The 16,532-nt window shown below is 27.2% G+C and overlaps 1 protein-coding gene across 2 annotated transcripts; it reads right to left on the reverse strand.

The window, feature by feature from the left end:
- Positions 1-251: 251 nt before the first annotated feature.
- LOC122271449 (uncharacterized) lies at positions 252-15,443 on the reverse strand. 2 transcript variants are annotated; one of them, XM_043052740.3, is made up of 2 exons: positions 15,248-15,443; positions 252-6,556 (listed from the first exon to the last, which is right to left on the reverse strand). In XM_043052740.3, exon 2 carries the CDS (start codon positions 6,465-6,467, stop codon positions 3,141-3,143), a length of 3,327 nt encoding a protein of 1,108 aa, XP_042908674.2. In that variant the 5' UTR covers positions 6,468-6,556; positions 15,248-15,443; the 3' UTR covers positions 252-3,140. The 2 variants fall into 2 exon arrangements, with proteins under 2 accessions (XP_042908674.2, XP_042908673.2); XM_043052739.3 differs by having other exon boundaries at positions 15,244-15,443.
- Between the last annotated feature and the right edge of the window lie 1,089 nt (positions 15,444-16,532).

The following is a 16,532-nucleotide window of genomic DNA, read 5'->3' on the forward strand; positions in this document are numbered from 1 at the left end:
GCCATCACCTGAACTTATTGTGATACAGTGTATTATAAAAAAACACTGATGCTAATTTTGAACACAAGATCTCCATAGGAAATAGTTTTTAGTTTCAATAACTTCTGTCAAGTATAGCAGTTGATTTCTAATTAAAAGATTTTTATAATCACATACAAACAACAAGAGATAACATAAAACATAGAGAATAAAAGTTTATTTTTTTTATTTACCAATTTATTTTATTTAAATTACCGGTCATAAAGATAATATAAATAAATATAAAACATTTGTTTATGATAAAACATCCAATCATACCTTAAAATAAATTATACACACTAAATTCAAATACAGCAAAATCAAAACACGAAAACACACTTCATAATTTACTTTGTATTAATATTAAATGTTCAATCAACAGAAAATCTTTTTGGTGAGAATGCTAGTAATGCACATAGTTCAGAAATAACTATCAATAACATATATATATATATATATATATTTGAATCAATGTAAAAAAAACTATAGATGTTAGGGTTCGCAAATTTATATTTAAGAAAGTATAAAAACAAAAACATTTCAAAAATTTAGCAAAACGCTATTAAATAACAAAAATACCAAAATCTGTTTGAATGCCAGAAGAAACAGAGATGAAACATTTCGAAGTACATTCAAAGCTCATCGGGCAATTAAACTGATTTTGATTCCTCACTAGTTATAGCACCTTTCTCCCTAGTGATTTAACAAATTTCGATAACTTTTTTTTATCTCTCTTTTAAATAAAATATTATTAGTTGTCCTATAAAAGGTGCCATTTTTATAAATATTCTAAAATTATATAATATTCTATATTATAGACATTATGAAAAATACTCTTTACAAAGTTTTCAGAGAAAGAGTTCAAGGCTTAAAATTAGATGATTCTGACACGATTTAGAAAATTGTATCTAAACAAACCGTAACATACAAAGATGACCTCAAAATTATATATTAACCTTTGCTTACGGCTGGTATAACATGTGGACCACATGTGGCCGTACAACATGGTATACCGTAAACAAAGGGTTAAGATTAGTTATTGTAGAACACACTGAATACAACTTTTTTCAACGAACGAATCCAAGGTATAAGGTCATGTTTTTGTTTTTATTTCTTTCGTTTCCTGTATAAAATTTAATTCAGACACAATTTAGAAAATTGTAAACAAAACATACAAAAATGATCTCAACATGTAAAGATGACCTAAAAATTATATATTAAGATAAGTTAATACAGAACATACCGTATAGAAAGTTTTCAGCGAAAGAAAACATTGTATTAAATTTGATAATTCTGACACAATTTAGAAAATTGTACCTATACAAAACATACAAAGATGACCTTAATATTATATATTAAAATAATTGCGATTAGTTATTACAGAACACACTGTGTACAAAGCTTTCAGCGAAAGAAAACAAGGTATAAAATTAGATAATTCTGGACACAATTTAAAAAATTGTACATATACAAAACATACAAAGATGACCTTAATATTATATATTAAAATAATTTCGATTAGTTATTACAGAACACACTGTGTACAAAGCTTTCAGCGAAAGAAAACAAGGTATAAAATTAGATAATTCTGACACAATTTAGAAAATTGTACATATACAAAACATACAAAGATGACCTTAATATTATATGTTAAAATAATTGCGATTAGTTATTACAAAAAACACTGTGTACAAAGCTTCAGCGAAAGAAAACAAGGTATAAAATTATATAATTCTGACACAATTTAGAAAATTGTACATATACGAAACATTCAAAGATGACCTCAATATTATATATTAAAATAATTGCGATTAGTAATTACAGAACACACAGTGTACAGAGCTTTCAGCGAAAGAAAACAAGGTATGAAATTAGATAATTCTGACATAATTTAGAAAATTGTACATACACAAAACATTAACGTAAAGCGAGTATGTATGTTCAGTATGTATTGTACAGTACTTGTTAGAAAACATTATTACAATAATTAAAAAATATTTTGGTTTTGATCCTGAAAGAGAGCTTGTACATTTTTATCAACCCAATCCACTATGATTACTTAGTCTATTTAGGTTATTCGATATTGAGAAAAGAAAGTTATTGTCCTTCCTTCCGTACACAATCCATTCGGTTAACTAAATTAACTCTATGCAAGCCTTATGCTAAAAAATTACTTTTCATGCATTCTAGTTAAACCAGCAGTCGTAGCAAATCACACAAATAAGAACCCTCTCTATTACAAAAGGTAAGTAATCTTTTAAGACCTTATTCTAATTTAAATAATAATTTTTTAAACAATCATGAGATTCAATTGCTTTGTCCGAATAAGAGATATTTGTTGTTGTAATACATGAATCATTATATATAAATTGTAAAACACTTATAAACTGGTGAAATACAGTGTTTGCTGTAGTTCATTACTTACAAGGTAGTTCAGTTCAAAGGGCTTACTGTAGTTCAGTAAGCCCTTTGATGCAGATGGTACACCGGTATCCCTTATATTTATCTTTCTATGACGCTTTAATTTCCAACCTAAATATATTTTTGTATTTTTTACCTATAAAAAAAAGTGAGCCATGTTAGGAAAAAAATTAGAAGTGAGCCATGTTGTTTGGCCTAAATTAATACAAAATAATTAAAAAATTGTGAAAAATATGGTTAATAAAAGTTCTGTGTCAAAGGTTTAAGGGAGTTTTTCAAACTCTTTTTATTCAAATGAAAAAAATCATCAGTTTGATTTTCTAGCACAATGCTTCAATTTTAAACTTTATGTACTACCCTGATGAAAAAAATTGACTAGGTGAATATATAAAAGTTAACAAAGTTATAAATAACTGTTACGAAATAACAAGAGGTATAAAAATAGCATGCTTTCTGCTAAAAAGCTTTATGGCGAAAGAGATTTCGCAGAACAGCCCTACTTTAAAACTTTTTACACACACAAGCTAAAAACCTATAATGTAATAAACAAAATAAAATGTTAGAGTACTGTAAAATCACTCGTTCGGCTATTTTTTCCTTAAAAAATTGATTTTTACAGCAAATTCAAAATACAATTTAAAAATATCACTCTTAGAAGAAAAAGTAATTTTTGCATTAAATTTAGAATTTACAAGGGTAGTTCAGTTCAAAAATAGAAATAAATAACGCTCCCATGTTTCACTTTGTACTAATGTTTTCTTAAGATCTGAATTGTCATCTAAATTGTTCTCTACAAACAACCGCAGTTCTTTTCCTTGTGATCCTGATTTTCGCGAGATCTCATATAATGCTCTTAAAGCTTTTTGATCTTCGATAAGTTCTAAAGCAATGTTTATAAATTCCATTGGTAAATTGTTAGCATCAAGCAGATCGTTTGACACTTCCAAAATAGGACAACCATGGGACAAAGTATTTCGAATATTTATACCAAAGAATAGATCTGTAGATTTAAGCCATAGATTCTTAAACGCATCTCTTTTCTTCAAGATCTCAAGACAGTCCAAGAGAAGCATTTCTAAAGCAGTTTTAGTGTCCATTTCCTCAGTGTAGCGGAGCATTAGGAGTCGCTTCGTATGATCTCTGTACTCTAAACTCGTTCCATAAATTCGTGATTTCTTTAAATAATCATCATCGTTCATTAATATTTCTTCCAAATATTTCATCCTCCCCAATAGAAAATCTAGTTTCTGGGTTTTTAAGTCATTCAATTTATCATGAATGCTTTTAGTAAGGCATAGATTTGGAATTACATTTCTATATATATCATCACTTAGAGCAGTCATAAGTTTGAAGCAAGTTTCTTCTTTCTTACCTAATATGTCCTCAACTGAACGCGAATTATTGTTTAAGATGTTTAAGGCTTCGTCTGTATTTTGCCTACTTTGTTTTATCTGTATTCTTACCTTTTTTTCTTTAATTAGGTATTTTAAATATTCATCAAATTCAGTGCTTGATTGTGTGCCGTTTACATGATCAATAATTTGTTGCTTAGCCTTGTCTAAAAACTCTGAAAAACTTTTTCTTATTATCGTTTGATCTGTTGGAGAAAATATTTCGCATTCCATTACGGTTTTGAAAATAACATTCAAGTTTGGAAAAGATTTTACTGTCGAATTTCTCTGTGTTCCCCCAAATTTTGAAATAAATATCTGCTTCAGTTCAGAAAAAACATCAATGATTTCCTTTATCGAGTCTTTAGATAAATCTTCATGTTTACCGTCTAAATATATATTGTCTATTTTATCTACTTCTTGGATAAAATCATCAATATCACAATGATTCGAGTGTTTAGACATAAATGACAATAAATATTTCAGACCCTCACAATGAACTTGTAATCGATCATATTTAATTTCATTATTTTCTGGTATCAAGTCTAGCATTGTACTTGATATTGAAATGTATTTGTCTTCTTGGTTCCCATAATGCTCTTGTTTCAAATCATATATTTCGGTTTTCATATCGTTAAGCTTTTTAAACAAATCATTGTCGTACTTTTTTGATTCTTCGATTCCATAAGTAATCATGAAATCCCTGACACGAAATATTTGCATCACAAATATGGGCTCAAATGCTTCTGCAACGTCTTTTAATTCTTTTTGGATTTCTAACAGAAACGAACTTTGTTGTTCAAGTGCTTTTCTGCCTTGAGTAAAGCTTGCATGCAAATGGGACAAACAGTTATCTCGAATATTACGTAGTACTTTCACAACATTGATGGGTATGCAGTATTCTAATAATGGAGTTATTATGTTACCTTTCTTTGAGCTTCGAAATGTTTCTCCAATGACTTGCAGCGTGCGTAAAACAGCTAATGCAGATTTTATTTCGTTGCCTGAAAACTCAACTTCTTCAGATATTTTTAAATACATCTGGAGGCGTGCTAGCGAAAATTCTTCTTTAATCAAAGGGTAATCAGACAAGCAGTTTTCGACAATTTTAATTATGTTTGAATCTTTTAATTCAGGTAGACCTCTGCTCAGTTCCTTAGACAGTGATGATAATGCTTTATACCACCTCATACGATAGCAAAAAATAATGAAATATTTAGCTTTCGTCTCAGTCTTGTAATTTACCAAATCTGAAAAGAAAATGTCTTTGTCGAATTTCAACTTGCTCAAAAAATACAAAAACAGAGAAGCTAGTACTTCAATGAAGGTTTTTTTATTTTGTTCATTTATTTCAACCTTTAATGATAAGAAATGATCAAAGAAACACAAGCAAGTTAAATCATCTACCATTCTATGATATTCATAATTTTGGAGGAAATCTTCATACTTATCAAGTTCTGTTTTTGCATTCATGTAGTGGAAATATTCTGAGTATTTATCTATGATAAACAACATGGTTTTGGTGAGTTTCTCACTTACTTGTGCTTTTGAATCATGCCCTATAGAAGTGACACCTCTTTCAATCTCAATATGATACTCATTAAAACGCATTATAAGATCATACATTCTTTGAGAGGTATTGGAAAAACCTTTAGATCGGAAATCGTCATGAATTCTTTCATGTATGGCTGTCAATTTTTTTAAAATATCGTCTTCGGGAGCATTTTCTTGATGAAAATAATCCTTTCTGGAAGCCTGATTATAAAGTACGCGAAAGAGATTCCAATCATTTAAAAGTATACAGCAATAAAATGCTGAAACACCATTTACATCTGTTGTCAAAGGATTTAGCTCATAATCAGCATCACTAAGCTTCTTTAATATGTATGGCGACTTAAAGAGTGTAGGAATAACATGTCCAAATGAGTTTTCAAGAAGCGTAATCAATAAGTGTTCACAAGGAAGTAGCTTAATAATATCCGATATTACAGTCTGCTGTAGACCAGCTGTTTTAAAAATGTGTTTTAAAGCATTTGTTTGTAAATTCGAAGAATAGTTTCTACTTAATCCAAATCCATAAATTACACTTGATGGCTCAACTTGACTGAAAATGATTATTTTCCAACGTGTACTCTTTTGACTTGAAGAAGGGGAAATAAACGATTTTAAACTTTTCCTGTTTGAGTCTTCCTCATAAAGATCGATATTGCACATTAGCATATTAGCAGCAGCCTCGAGTTTTCGATAATTACCCTCACTGTTATTCAACAAATTACCTGCCTTTCGATTCAGTCTCTTTTTCAAGATTGTCAATAACGTAATGAGATTTTCATCAAAATAAAGAGTGTGAATGTTTTTAAATGGATTGATATTCTTCACTCTTTTTTCAATTACATCAAAATTCAACTCTTTACTCAGATTTTTTAATTTTTCGTCTGGATTTTCACCAATCAGTAATTTGATGTTTTGACGAAACGTTCCATTTTCAACAGATGTTATTAAGTAAGGAGTCAATATTGACCAAAACAAGCTTTTCTTTTTCGGTGCGCTAATATTCCACACTTCATCTGGTTCGTCATGGTTATCATTAGCAAAAAATGCTGTCAAATCCTTCTTCGTTGGTGGTTTAAGCGTCATATTATCTGCTCAATGTTGTTGAATTGAGTCCTCTAAGAATTAAAACACGAATAACTATCCAACTTTATTAACTTTTTTCAAATTCCAATCTAAAAACAGAAAATGCAATGTGTAATTAGTGAATTAATTAGCAATATAAAATAGTGAACTATATGTTTACCCTACAAGAAATTTAAGGAATATCATTGCATAAAATCAGAACATGGAATACACTATCTGGAATAAAACATAATATTTTTATAACTAATTCAAATTTAAAGCGTAACATAATTTTTCAGAGCTAGAATAGGAACTATCTTAGCTTAATTTTAAATGCGGTTTCAAGTGGCTCTAAATTCAATGTTAAAAGTATATGTGCTTCCATTTTGGAATTGCGAACTGTCGTTCTGGCTGAGTATGAATTTAAATATCAAAAAACTAATCGATGACAAAAAAATCTGAATAAAACGTTATTTATTATCATTTAACACAAATCATAATAAACGTAGATTAAACATGGTAAACTTTTTACTATATCTACTTATTAAATTACAGCAGATAAAAGGTGGTGTTTTTATTGGTAATAGGACTTTCAGTGGAATAAAAAAAATCCTGTAAAATTACCGTACTGTTTGGTAATGACACGTCAGGTAAAAAAAAACTTTTTTTCTTATGACCAAACATTTAGTAAAAATTACACGTCTGAAAAGTAAATTAAATGGTATTTATGATATGCTATGATAAAAGTACCAAATTGTACCCCACTTACAAAATTTTATCGCATACTATAACACTATATTATATATTTTTTTTTAATTTACCAAAATCATTACCAAAACGCTGCGGTAAAAATTTACTAGCTTCTGTTGTTCCCACAGAGCCAGAAACAGGGTGAATTTTTCCATATTCTGGTTGTTTGACCACAATTTTTCTCTCAGTGTAAAATTGTAGTTTTGAATAATATTTAAATCAAGTTTTACATTTCCTAATTAATTTGCTTTTTACACTATTTTATTAGTTCACAACATATATAAAAATAACAGTTTGGTAGCCACTAGCATGCCAATGATATTTTAGTGTCTCGCAGAACTATCACACACAATTTAAAATTTTAGTTCATTACGAAAACGAAAAAGGCCATAACAGTGACTATTATATCAGATAATTCGTAGTACAAAATTCGTAGCTGATGCCTATAAGAGGAACGAGTTTCTCTAATTAATTTTTTTTAAACCGGAATAATTAAACATTAAAAAGACTAATTGGACGTAAAACTCAAAATTAAGAAAACTTAGGAGGATATTTGGAAAATTGCCCTTATGACATGATTTTCAGTCTTTAATTGAACAAAAATAATCTCTCTCTTCTAATTAAACCTAAAATTCTATTCTTTGTAATAGAAAGTTGTTTTAAGCTCTATTACTCTTGATACATAACGTATTTCAATACATATGCAATTAGAGTAATACAACAGTAATAAATTATAAAATAATTCTATTATAAATTTATTTATAAATTTTTAATAAAATAACGGTACGTAGAAATCATAAGATTTAATAATTTACGTTGAAATCGACGATCATCTTCATTGTGCCGTGACATAGGATTTCTCCTATTATATTATATTACTGGCCCGTAGGATTTCTTCACTTTATTACATTAATTCACTCTGCCGCATGAGGCTGAAGATCCTAATCCAAAGCATTGGGTTAAGATTTCTGTGATAATAACGGGGTTAATCTTTAGCGCATCTCTTATCTGGGTTATTATTATCTTAGATAAATTTTATTAAATATTTATCTATTTTTATAGAATTTAATATACCTATATATTTAATTATAAAACGAATTTAGAAAATGAACAAAAAATAATTTAAATATTCCGAGAAATATTAAGAGTATTAATTTTTACATTTTGTTTTATACACAATGAATTATCTTTTGCTTCAAAAAAGAATAAAATAATTGCGTCATGCAACACCGTTAAAAATAGTTATTTTTTAACTTACCACATGAAATGCATTATTAAAGCACTACAGATATTTTTTTTTTGAATTCCTTCTTATAAAATTGATTTTCAGCCTGGGTACCCCCTTATACTTCTAATGATACCTTTCGACTCAATTTTGAGTTTAATGTTCAACTCCGTAGCCTTGTAATTTTGAACTCAATCCAGAAGACAACGGAACTCCTGAATCAAGTATTGGGAGAAATTTGCTTTTGAGGAGAACTTTTTGATGAAACTTGCCGGCATTTGAGTTACATGGAGAAGAAAACAACGAAAACTTCCCACGGTTAGCCTGATGGCATGAGGGTTCTAAAACGTGATTCGTCTACCGCTAAGGATATTTTAAATCGCAGAGCGAGACTGGTGTGGGTCACCAGCCATCACTTGGATTCGAACTCGCTTCACCTCATTGGTAGGTGAACGTTCAATGCAATTAGCCATCACAACTCTGCCTAGAAATAGGCGCTAACCTAAGAGATTTTTTTTTAAATTACAAATAGTGTCTGTATTCAGTCACTTTCAATTTCTGATTGCTGTATCCCTCCCGTTTGCAAATCCTAATTGATTTCCTACAATTTCGGTAATACTTATGAATTAATGGTCATAAAGCTTACTAGAAAGACTTTTAATGATTGAGTGTTTCAATGTTCTAAACGAAAATGTGACCTATTATTACTATAAACAGAGTGGCACAAGTTAATATAGTTGCCACGCGCATATGTCATTCGGGAAAATTCCTGCCAACCAACCAATTAGATCGGTTCGTAAATTCAGCATGAACACATCTTAAAACATTTCTACTACTCTTCGTTACGTTTAAATTTTATAGCCTATTATTATTATTTATATTACAGCACACGTAGATGTAAAAAAATGCATATTAAACAAAATGAGAAAAAGATATCATGTCACTCACGAAAAATAATTTAAAAAGATATTTCCACGCGAAAAAAAAAATAGTTTAATCTTAAAATATTAATGCTCTTACAGTATCCGAATGTAGGGAATAGGCAAAAATGAATGTCTTTCCTCCTATCAGTTTCTTCTTGTGATTTTATAATTATATAAAATTAGGGCAAGCTTTGAAAAGATTTAAGAGCACTTACTGGAGAAATCAGTTGGTATTTGCCATGAGTTAAGCTGAGCTGAGAAACAAAATTGAATTGTTTTGAAGAAATATATAGAACAAAAATCATTTTTTTCTCATTTAATATCAATGAATAATGATTGACTAATGAATAAAGAACAATGATTGAATATAATGAATGATTTATTCTTTATTCAAATTATTTCTAACTGATGAATAAATCTTTATTCATTATTCAAGAAGATTTTGAATAATTATTCATCATTCTTCAGAATCACAAATGCCCAACGCTGTTTCCAGGTTAAGATTTCTGTGTTAACAGGGTTAATCATTAGAGCATCTCTTATCAGGGTATTTATTAACTTAGATAAATTTTATTAAATATTTATCTATTTTTATCGAGTTTAATACCTATATATTTAATTATAAAACAAATTTAGAAATAAACAAAAAATAAATTAAATATTCCGAGAAATATTAAGAGTATTAATGTTTACATTTTGTTTTATACACAATGAATTATCTCTTGCTTCAAAAAAGAATAAAATAGTTGCGTCATGCAACACCGTTAAAAATAGTTATTTTTTAACTTACCACATGAAATGCATTATTAAAGCACTACTAATATTTTTTTTTTAGAATTCCTTCGTATAAAATATACATAAAAATACAAAAAAATATCAAAACAAAATTTACCAAGTTTTTTGAAAGATTACAGGCATTATGTTCGTCATCTAATTAACCCAATTGCAAAATTATTTAAATTTAATAAATTTATTTTTAAATGATTAATAACAAGCAAAATGTTTTTATTGAAACACATGTAGACAATCGGACATTCACATTAAATCTAATAAATAATAATGAGATCAGCTGATAACATATCATCATACTACTCCGGAATCTTTCAATAAGAAAATTGCAAAATATTGTTCACGTGATTTTCGATAAGCATGGATTTAGTTTCCTTCAGATCATTTGCTACGTCATCACTTGTTAAGATTATGAAAATTAGCAAGATGACATAAATATCCATAGTTACTTAGAGCAGCGATTCCCAAAAAGTGTTTCGCGGAGTCCAGGGTTCCTTGACATGGCCATAAAATTTCCGAGAGTTAGTACTTATTTTAAGCAATTATGATTTTTGAAGAGCTGACGTAAAATATCCTCAGTGGTAAACGGATCATGGGTTAGAGTCCTCTCGCTATCAGACTGTTCGAGGGAGTTTTCGTAGTTTTCTTTCGTAGTTTCCATGTAACGGAAATTCAAATTAGCTCCATCTTTATATATATATATATATATATATATATATATATATATATATATATATATATATATATATATATATATATATATATATATATATATATATATATATATATATATATATACCCTCCAACTTATGAGGATTTTGAAAATAATTCTTTCTAGTGGTAGCGAACCAAAGAAGAAATTTTTAAAGCAAATGGATCTCTCATAAAACTTTTATCAGAACTTAAGAATCTAGCCATATGGCCTGCACTTTTATAAGTAATAGTGGACAAGTTACGCTAAAATTAATTTTTTTTAAATATTAAGACATTAATTTTGCTATCGTCTGAAAAGAAGATTTCTGAAACTACGGAAATTCCGTAGCAGTTGGAGGGTCTATATATATATATATATATATATATATATCAGGGTTGGGTTTTTGACGTCAAAAAGTGGTTTTTGACATGACAAGGGTATAATACTGGTTTAAACCGTCAAAAACCCGTCAAAAATGTCAAAAACTGAAGTTTGCCAAGAAAATATATAAACTTCAAAACTACCAACAGTTGCCATGCATTATATTGAAATTTAATTATACTATAGGTAATCAGCAGGTTTTAAAATATTTTTTAATTAAAATTAAGGTAAAATAACAGATTTAAAATCTCAGAAATTTATATTCAAATGCATGTGCAGAAAAATTTTGCACAAAAATTGTTTAAATATTTATATTTAAAAAAAAATTTTTTTTTCTTTTTGATACTTAAGAAAATTAAAAGTTTATTACTATGCATTTTTGACATATAAGGAACATATAACTAATATTTATAAGGAACTTACAAGTTATGTTGTATAAATACAAACTTGATATAAGATACAAGTGTATAAAAATTTTTTTTTAATGTTATACCGAATATCTTTATTATCCAGTATGTTAATTTGAATTTAAAAGTAGTTATATTTATGAATAATGATAAATATAATTCATATTGTTTATTATATTTATTTATAATTATTACACTTACCATTTTAAAACAATTTTTATCTCTTAATTTTTTTTTCTCCACTTGTATTAAGAATACAAATAATGCATATCTTGAAAGCAAGAAGTAATTATTCAACAGCTGAATATTTAGATATTCAACAAAACTATATCATATTCAGCAAAATGAAATTCACAAGTATTTGGATAAACTAAATTTTCAGCATAGTAAATGAATAGGCTGAATATACTGTAAATCGACACTAACTACTCTGTGTATTTAACAGAAAGCACTTAAATTTGTATTGTCTTATGTTAAAAAGAATATTAAGAAGATTTAAAAGAATATTAAAAAGATTTTTCTTTCAAAGAAGATGTCTAATGTACAAAACTGCTAATGTTTATCTTTAAAAATGTCTAATTTTTAATATAATCTATACTATACACTAAATTTGGTTATAAATAAATTTCTTAATAATATCACTGCAGATTTTTAATAACACATGAAAATGAATACATAATATTACAAAAGATGTGAGTTTTAATAACACATGAAAATGAATACATAATATTACAAAAGATGTGAGTTTTCAAAAGTACAAGATTTTGGTTACTATTCAAAATATAAGTGTTTCTTCAAAATTTTAAATTTATTTTTTCTAGAACATATTTAGAAACACTATCCTTTAAAAAATATATAAATTTTATGCATTAATTAAATTTCACATATGAATATAGGTTTTTGACATTTTCGACATTTTTGACAGTGAGGTTTTTGACGTGACGGTTTAAACCATGGTTTAAACTGTCAAAAACTGTCACATGTCAAAAACCTGCCAACCCTGATATATATATATATATATATATATATATATATATATATATATATATATATATATATATATATATATATATATGGGTGATTCTCACGAAATATGACAATTCACTGTCCCATGCTCCAAGATCTAATACTATTATACTAAAAGAACTTTTTTTAAAAAAAATTAATAAATTGCATTGCTGTTTGCATTTTAAAATAACTTTGCACTAGCATTGACTGTTTTGTATAGTTAAAAAATTTAATTGAACTTTAAAATGTAATTTTCCTGGCGTGTCCCAAACAAGGTTTCCAATAATAACTAGCTTCAAAACTTTTTTTCAATATCTAATTTTTTTTATCTCACCGGTGTAAGCATTTCTAGAATATACGCAGAGGGTATTGTTTACAAAAACTTCGTTTAAAATAATTTTTTCTGTCAATAATTTGTTTGTCCCAAGAAAATCTGTCATTTTCCTGGCTATTTTTATGTAGTGGTTTATAACCAAAATAGATAGAGCCAGCAATCAATATCTCATGTTAATAGATTGATTAGATATCCTCCTATATGAACATGTCTTGTTGCATGAATAAAGAACCAATTTTATGGTTCAAAATCAATTTCAAAAAATTTTTCAAGATGAGTAGGTTTTTGTGTTGTCATTTTCCTGACTTCTTGAAATCAATAATAACATAAACTACATAGATTTATCTGAGTTATTTTAAGAAATCCTGTTGTTTTCTGCAGAATATGAACGTCTTAGGCCAAGATATTAAATTAAAGTAAAGTTATATGCTATAAAATGGCGAATTTGTCATTATCCTGGCTGTCATTTTCCTGGCTTAAGAATTCCAGGACAGTGAAGTGTTACCAGAAATTTCTTTAAACTGCTAATACTGTAAGGAGGAAAAGCAAATATTAACCTAATACCAAGTTTATGTATGATTGTAATATGGTTGGATGTAATCAAAGTTATTTATTTATTTAAAGATTGATTATTATACACAATTTTATTCTGTACATATCAGCAACAAAAAAAAAATTGATTCTTTCTACAGTGGATAAAAAGAATTGATTTAAGCAATTTATGGTCCATCTAACATAAAGGCTTAAGTTCAGTTACTTATTATTAACTTAAAATTACTGTTTTTCAAGCTTCTAAGCTAATATGTCATTTTCCCGACATTCAAGATTTGTTGAATTTCTATTTTTTTTCGAGCAAATGTCAATAAACTACACTGCTGTCTATAAAATATTAATAAATGTAACTAAATTAAGTATACGAAAAATTTTTTAGATTATTTTGAAAACGTTAAATTTGAAGAAATGTTTTTGGTCCGAATTGTCATGTTTAAAAAAAAATCACCCATATATATATATATATATATATATATATATATATATATATATATAGCATGATAAAATACAAGAAACATGAAGAAAATTAAGAAAAACAATAAGTTTTATGTATTGCTCATAATCTGCAAGTAAATGGAACTCACAAAATAAGTTCAAAATGTATAGAAAACATGAAAAAAATTACAGAACAATGAAAAAAGAGGGAGAAAAAAAATAAATAAAAATAACAAGAAACCGGAGGGGTAAAAATATCACGTAAATAAAATATGAAGATATTATATCACAGAAAATAAAATATGAAGAAAAAACAGAATAAATATGAAATGAAATCTATAAAGCGAGTAGTGAATTCAAATGTACTTACAACAGGCAATTTTCAAAAATGATTTGAAAAGGTTTTCGTAACAAATTTACCAGATTACATTATATGAAAACAGAAGCGTAATTTGGCTCTTTTTTACTATTAAGAAATTATATATTTTCTTTTTAAATTAAAAAAAAACTTCTTTATATACATATATATATATAGAAAGAGAGAGAACATGGAAAGTAATATAATGAAGATCAATGAAAATAGAAAAAGAAAACTTATTAAAAAAATATTTCAAATAGTATGTAAAAAAAATACTTAAAGAAAATTTTTATTTAAAAAAAAATGTGTTTAAAAAATATTTTATTTTAAAAAAAATCATAAAAAACTGGAAAACAAAATAATGAAAAGATTTTCAAGTCATCAGCTCAGACGATTATTTTCTCTATTTTGTTTTCTGGCTTTTTATCTTCTTTTAAATAAAATTATTTTAAAATATTTTTTAAGAATATTTTATTTTAATAACTTTTTTCTTCTTTTTTCCATTAATCTTCATTACATTACTTTTCATGTTTTCTATATATTTTTAACTTAGAGCTCTATATACTTGCAGCTTATGTGAAGTAAATAAAACTTATTAATTTTCTTAGATTTTTCTCTCTTTTCTTTTTATCTCTTTTGTCTCTCTCTCTCTCTCTATATATATATATATATATATATATATATATATATATATATATATATATATATATATATATATATATATATATATATATATATATATATATATATATATATATATATATATATATATATATATATATATAAATAAAGTAAAATGAAGAAAGTAACAAATAACGCAGGAAATAATATAGTAAAAGCAAAAGTTATGCAAAAGGATTTTAATTAAAGGGAAAAAAAACTATACTATTCCATCATTTAAAACTAATTATTCTTTAGAATTTTCAATACGTAAAACTCACCTACGATTTCAGTTATTTCCTCTAACTTTCTGTTCCTGAGAGTGAAGGTCCTTTAATTTAGATCACACTAAATTAAAAAAAACATCATACGCAATTCTTATTTCACAGAAGAAACTATTTCATCGTAGATAACACGAGAAAAAAGAAAAGGAAGTGCCCAGCCATCCGCTCGCATCATATTAAAGACTTGAATCTGTCACGACGCCCAACTAGAATCCTCGTTTCTCCTTCGTTTTTACTCTTTCGTCGTTATCTGAAACGGGGATCCCCCTTCATTCCTGTTATTGCTAGCGAAAGACTTAACTCAACACTTATTAAACGGACACTTTTGTAGTGATAAAGTACTTCATAAATATGTTACGGTTAAAAAAATTAATTTGGCTATAATTAATAAGCCTGACAATTAATAATAGTGACCGAGTTTTTTTTATTCTCTATAATTTTGTTAAATTAATAATTATCATTAATAATTGCATTATTAATGGTCATTATTGATAATCGCGCATGAAGTTTGGTCAGTGTGATAAAATAGGTATAATTTATTGAAATTTCATTTCCAAAGTAATATTTATGTGTCTCTTTGCTGTAAAAAATAAATTTGTCGTTGTGCAGATTATTAGTGTTTAAAAAATAAAGCCGATTTTTACTTGTGAACTAATTTAAGATAATAGCTTTATAAGTTCAATTTTATTTTTTATATATCATCATATCTATTTGGCGAGTGATAATTTTCTGATACGTTGAGGTCATAAATTTTAATATCTTTCGTCAAATACAGATTTGGGCAGGGATAACCTGGTTGGTAACGACTTCGTGTTCGTGAAAAGGGGAGTTCGAACCCTGCAGGCCAAAAAATCATCGTGTATTAAATGGGGACTTGTGCTTCAGCTGTTGGTGTCACTAAGTCCTCCAAATCAATACCTCTGGGGGTACTGAATTAGAGTTTGATCGCTCTCTGGTTTAGGTCAAAATTATGATCTGCGAATGAATTAAAGGTGGGTAAATGAGCCTTAAAAATCTGCTTGACTTCAAGCAGGTTCCTTGATATTGGCAAGTGGCTTACGTAAAAACTATAACAAATACAGATTTAATGAATTGTATAAAATTCGAATTGTATAAAGTTCATGAATTGATTTCAATGTATTTGCTTTAGTTAAATATATTATAGCAAAGCTCCACATAATATAAAATTTAACATTAATATTGTTTAAAAATACACAAAACTGTCATATTTCGTAATAAATCTTTTTTTATTAAGGAATTATGTATATTTAATAAAAATCAAAATT

This window comes from Parasteatoda tepidariorum, chromosome 9 (genome assembly GCF_982258835.1).
Source record: "Parasteatoda tepidariorum strain Cologne lab strain chromosome 9, Ptep-v5.0, whole genome shotgun sequence".
Classification (NCBI taxonomy): domain Eukaryota; kingdom Metazoa; phylum Arthropoda; class Arachnida; order Araneae; family Theridiidae; genus Parasteatoda; species Parasteatoda tepidariorum.

Coding starts and splice junctions, on each gene's coding strand:
- LOC122271449 (XM_043052740.3), bottom strand. CDS start 6,467: ATGACGCTTAAACCACCAACGAAGAAGGATTTGACAGCATTTTTTGCT.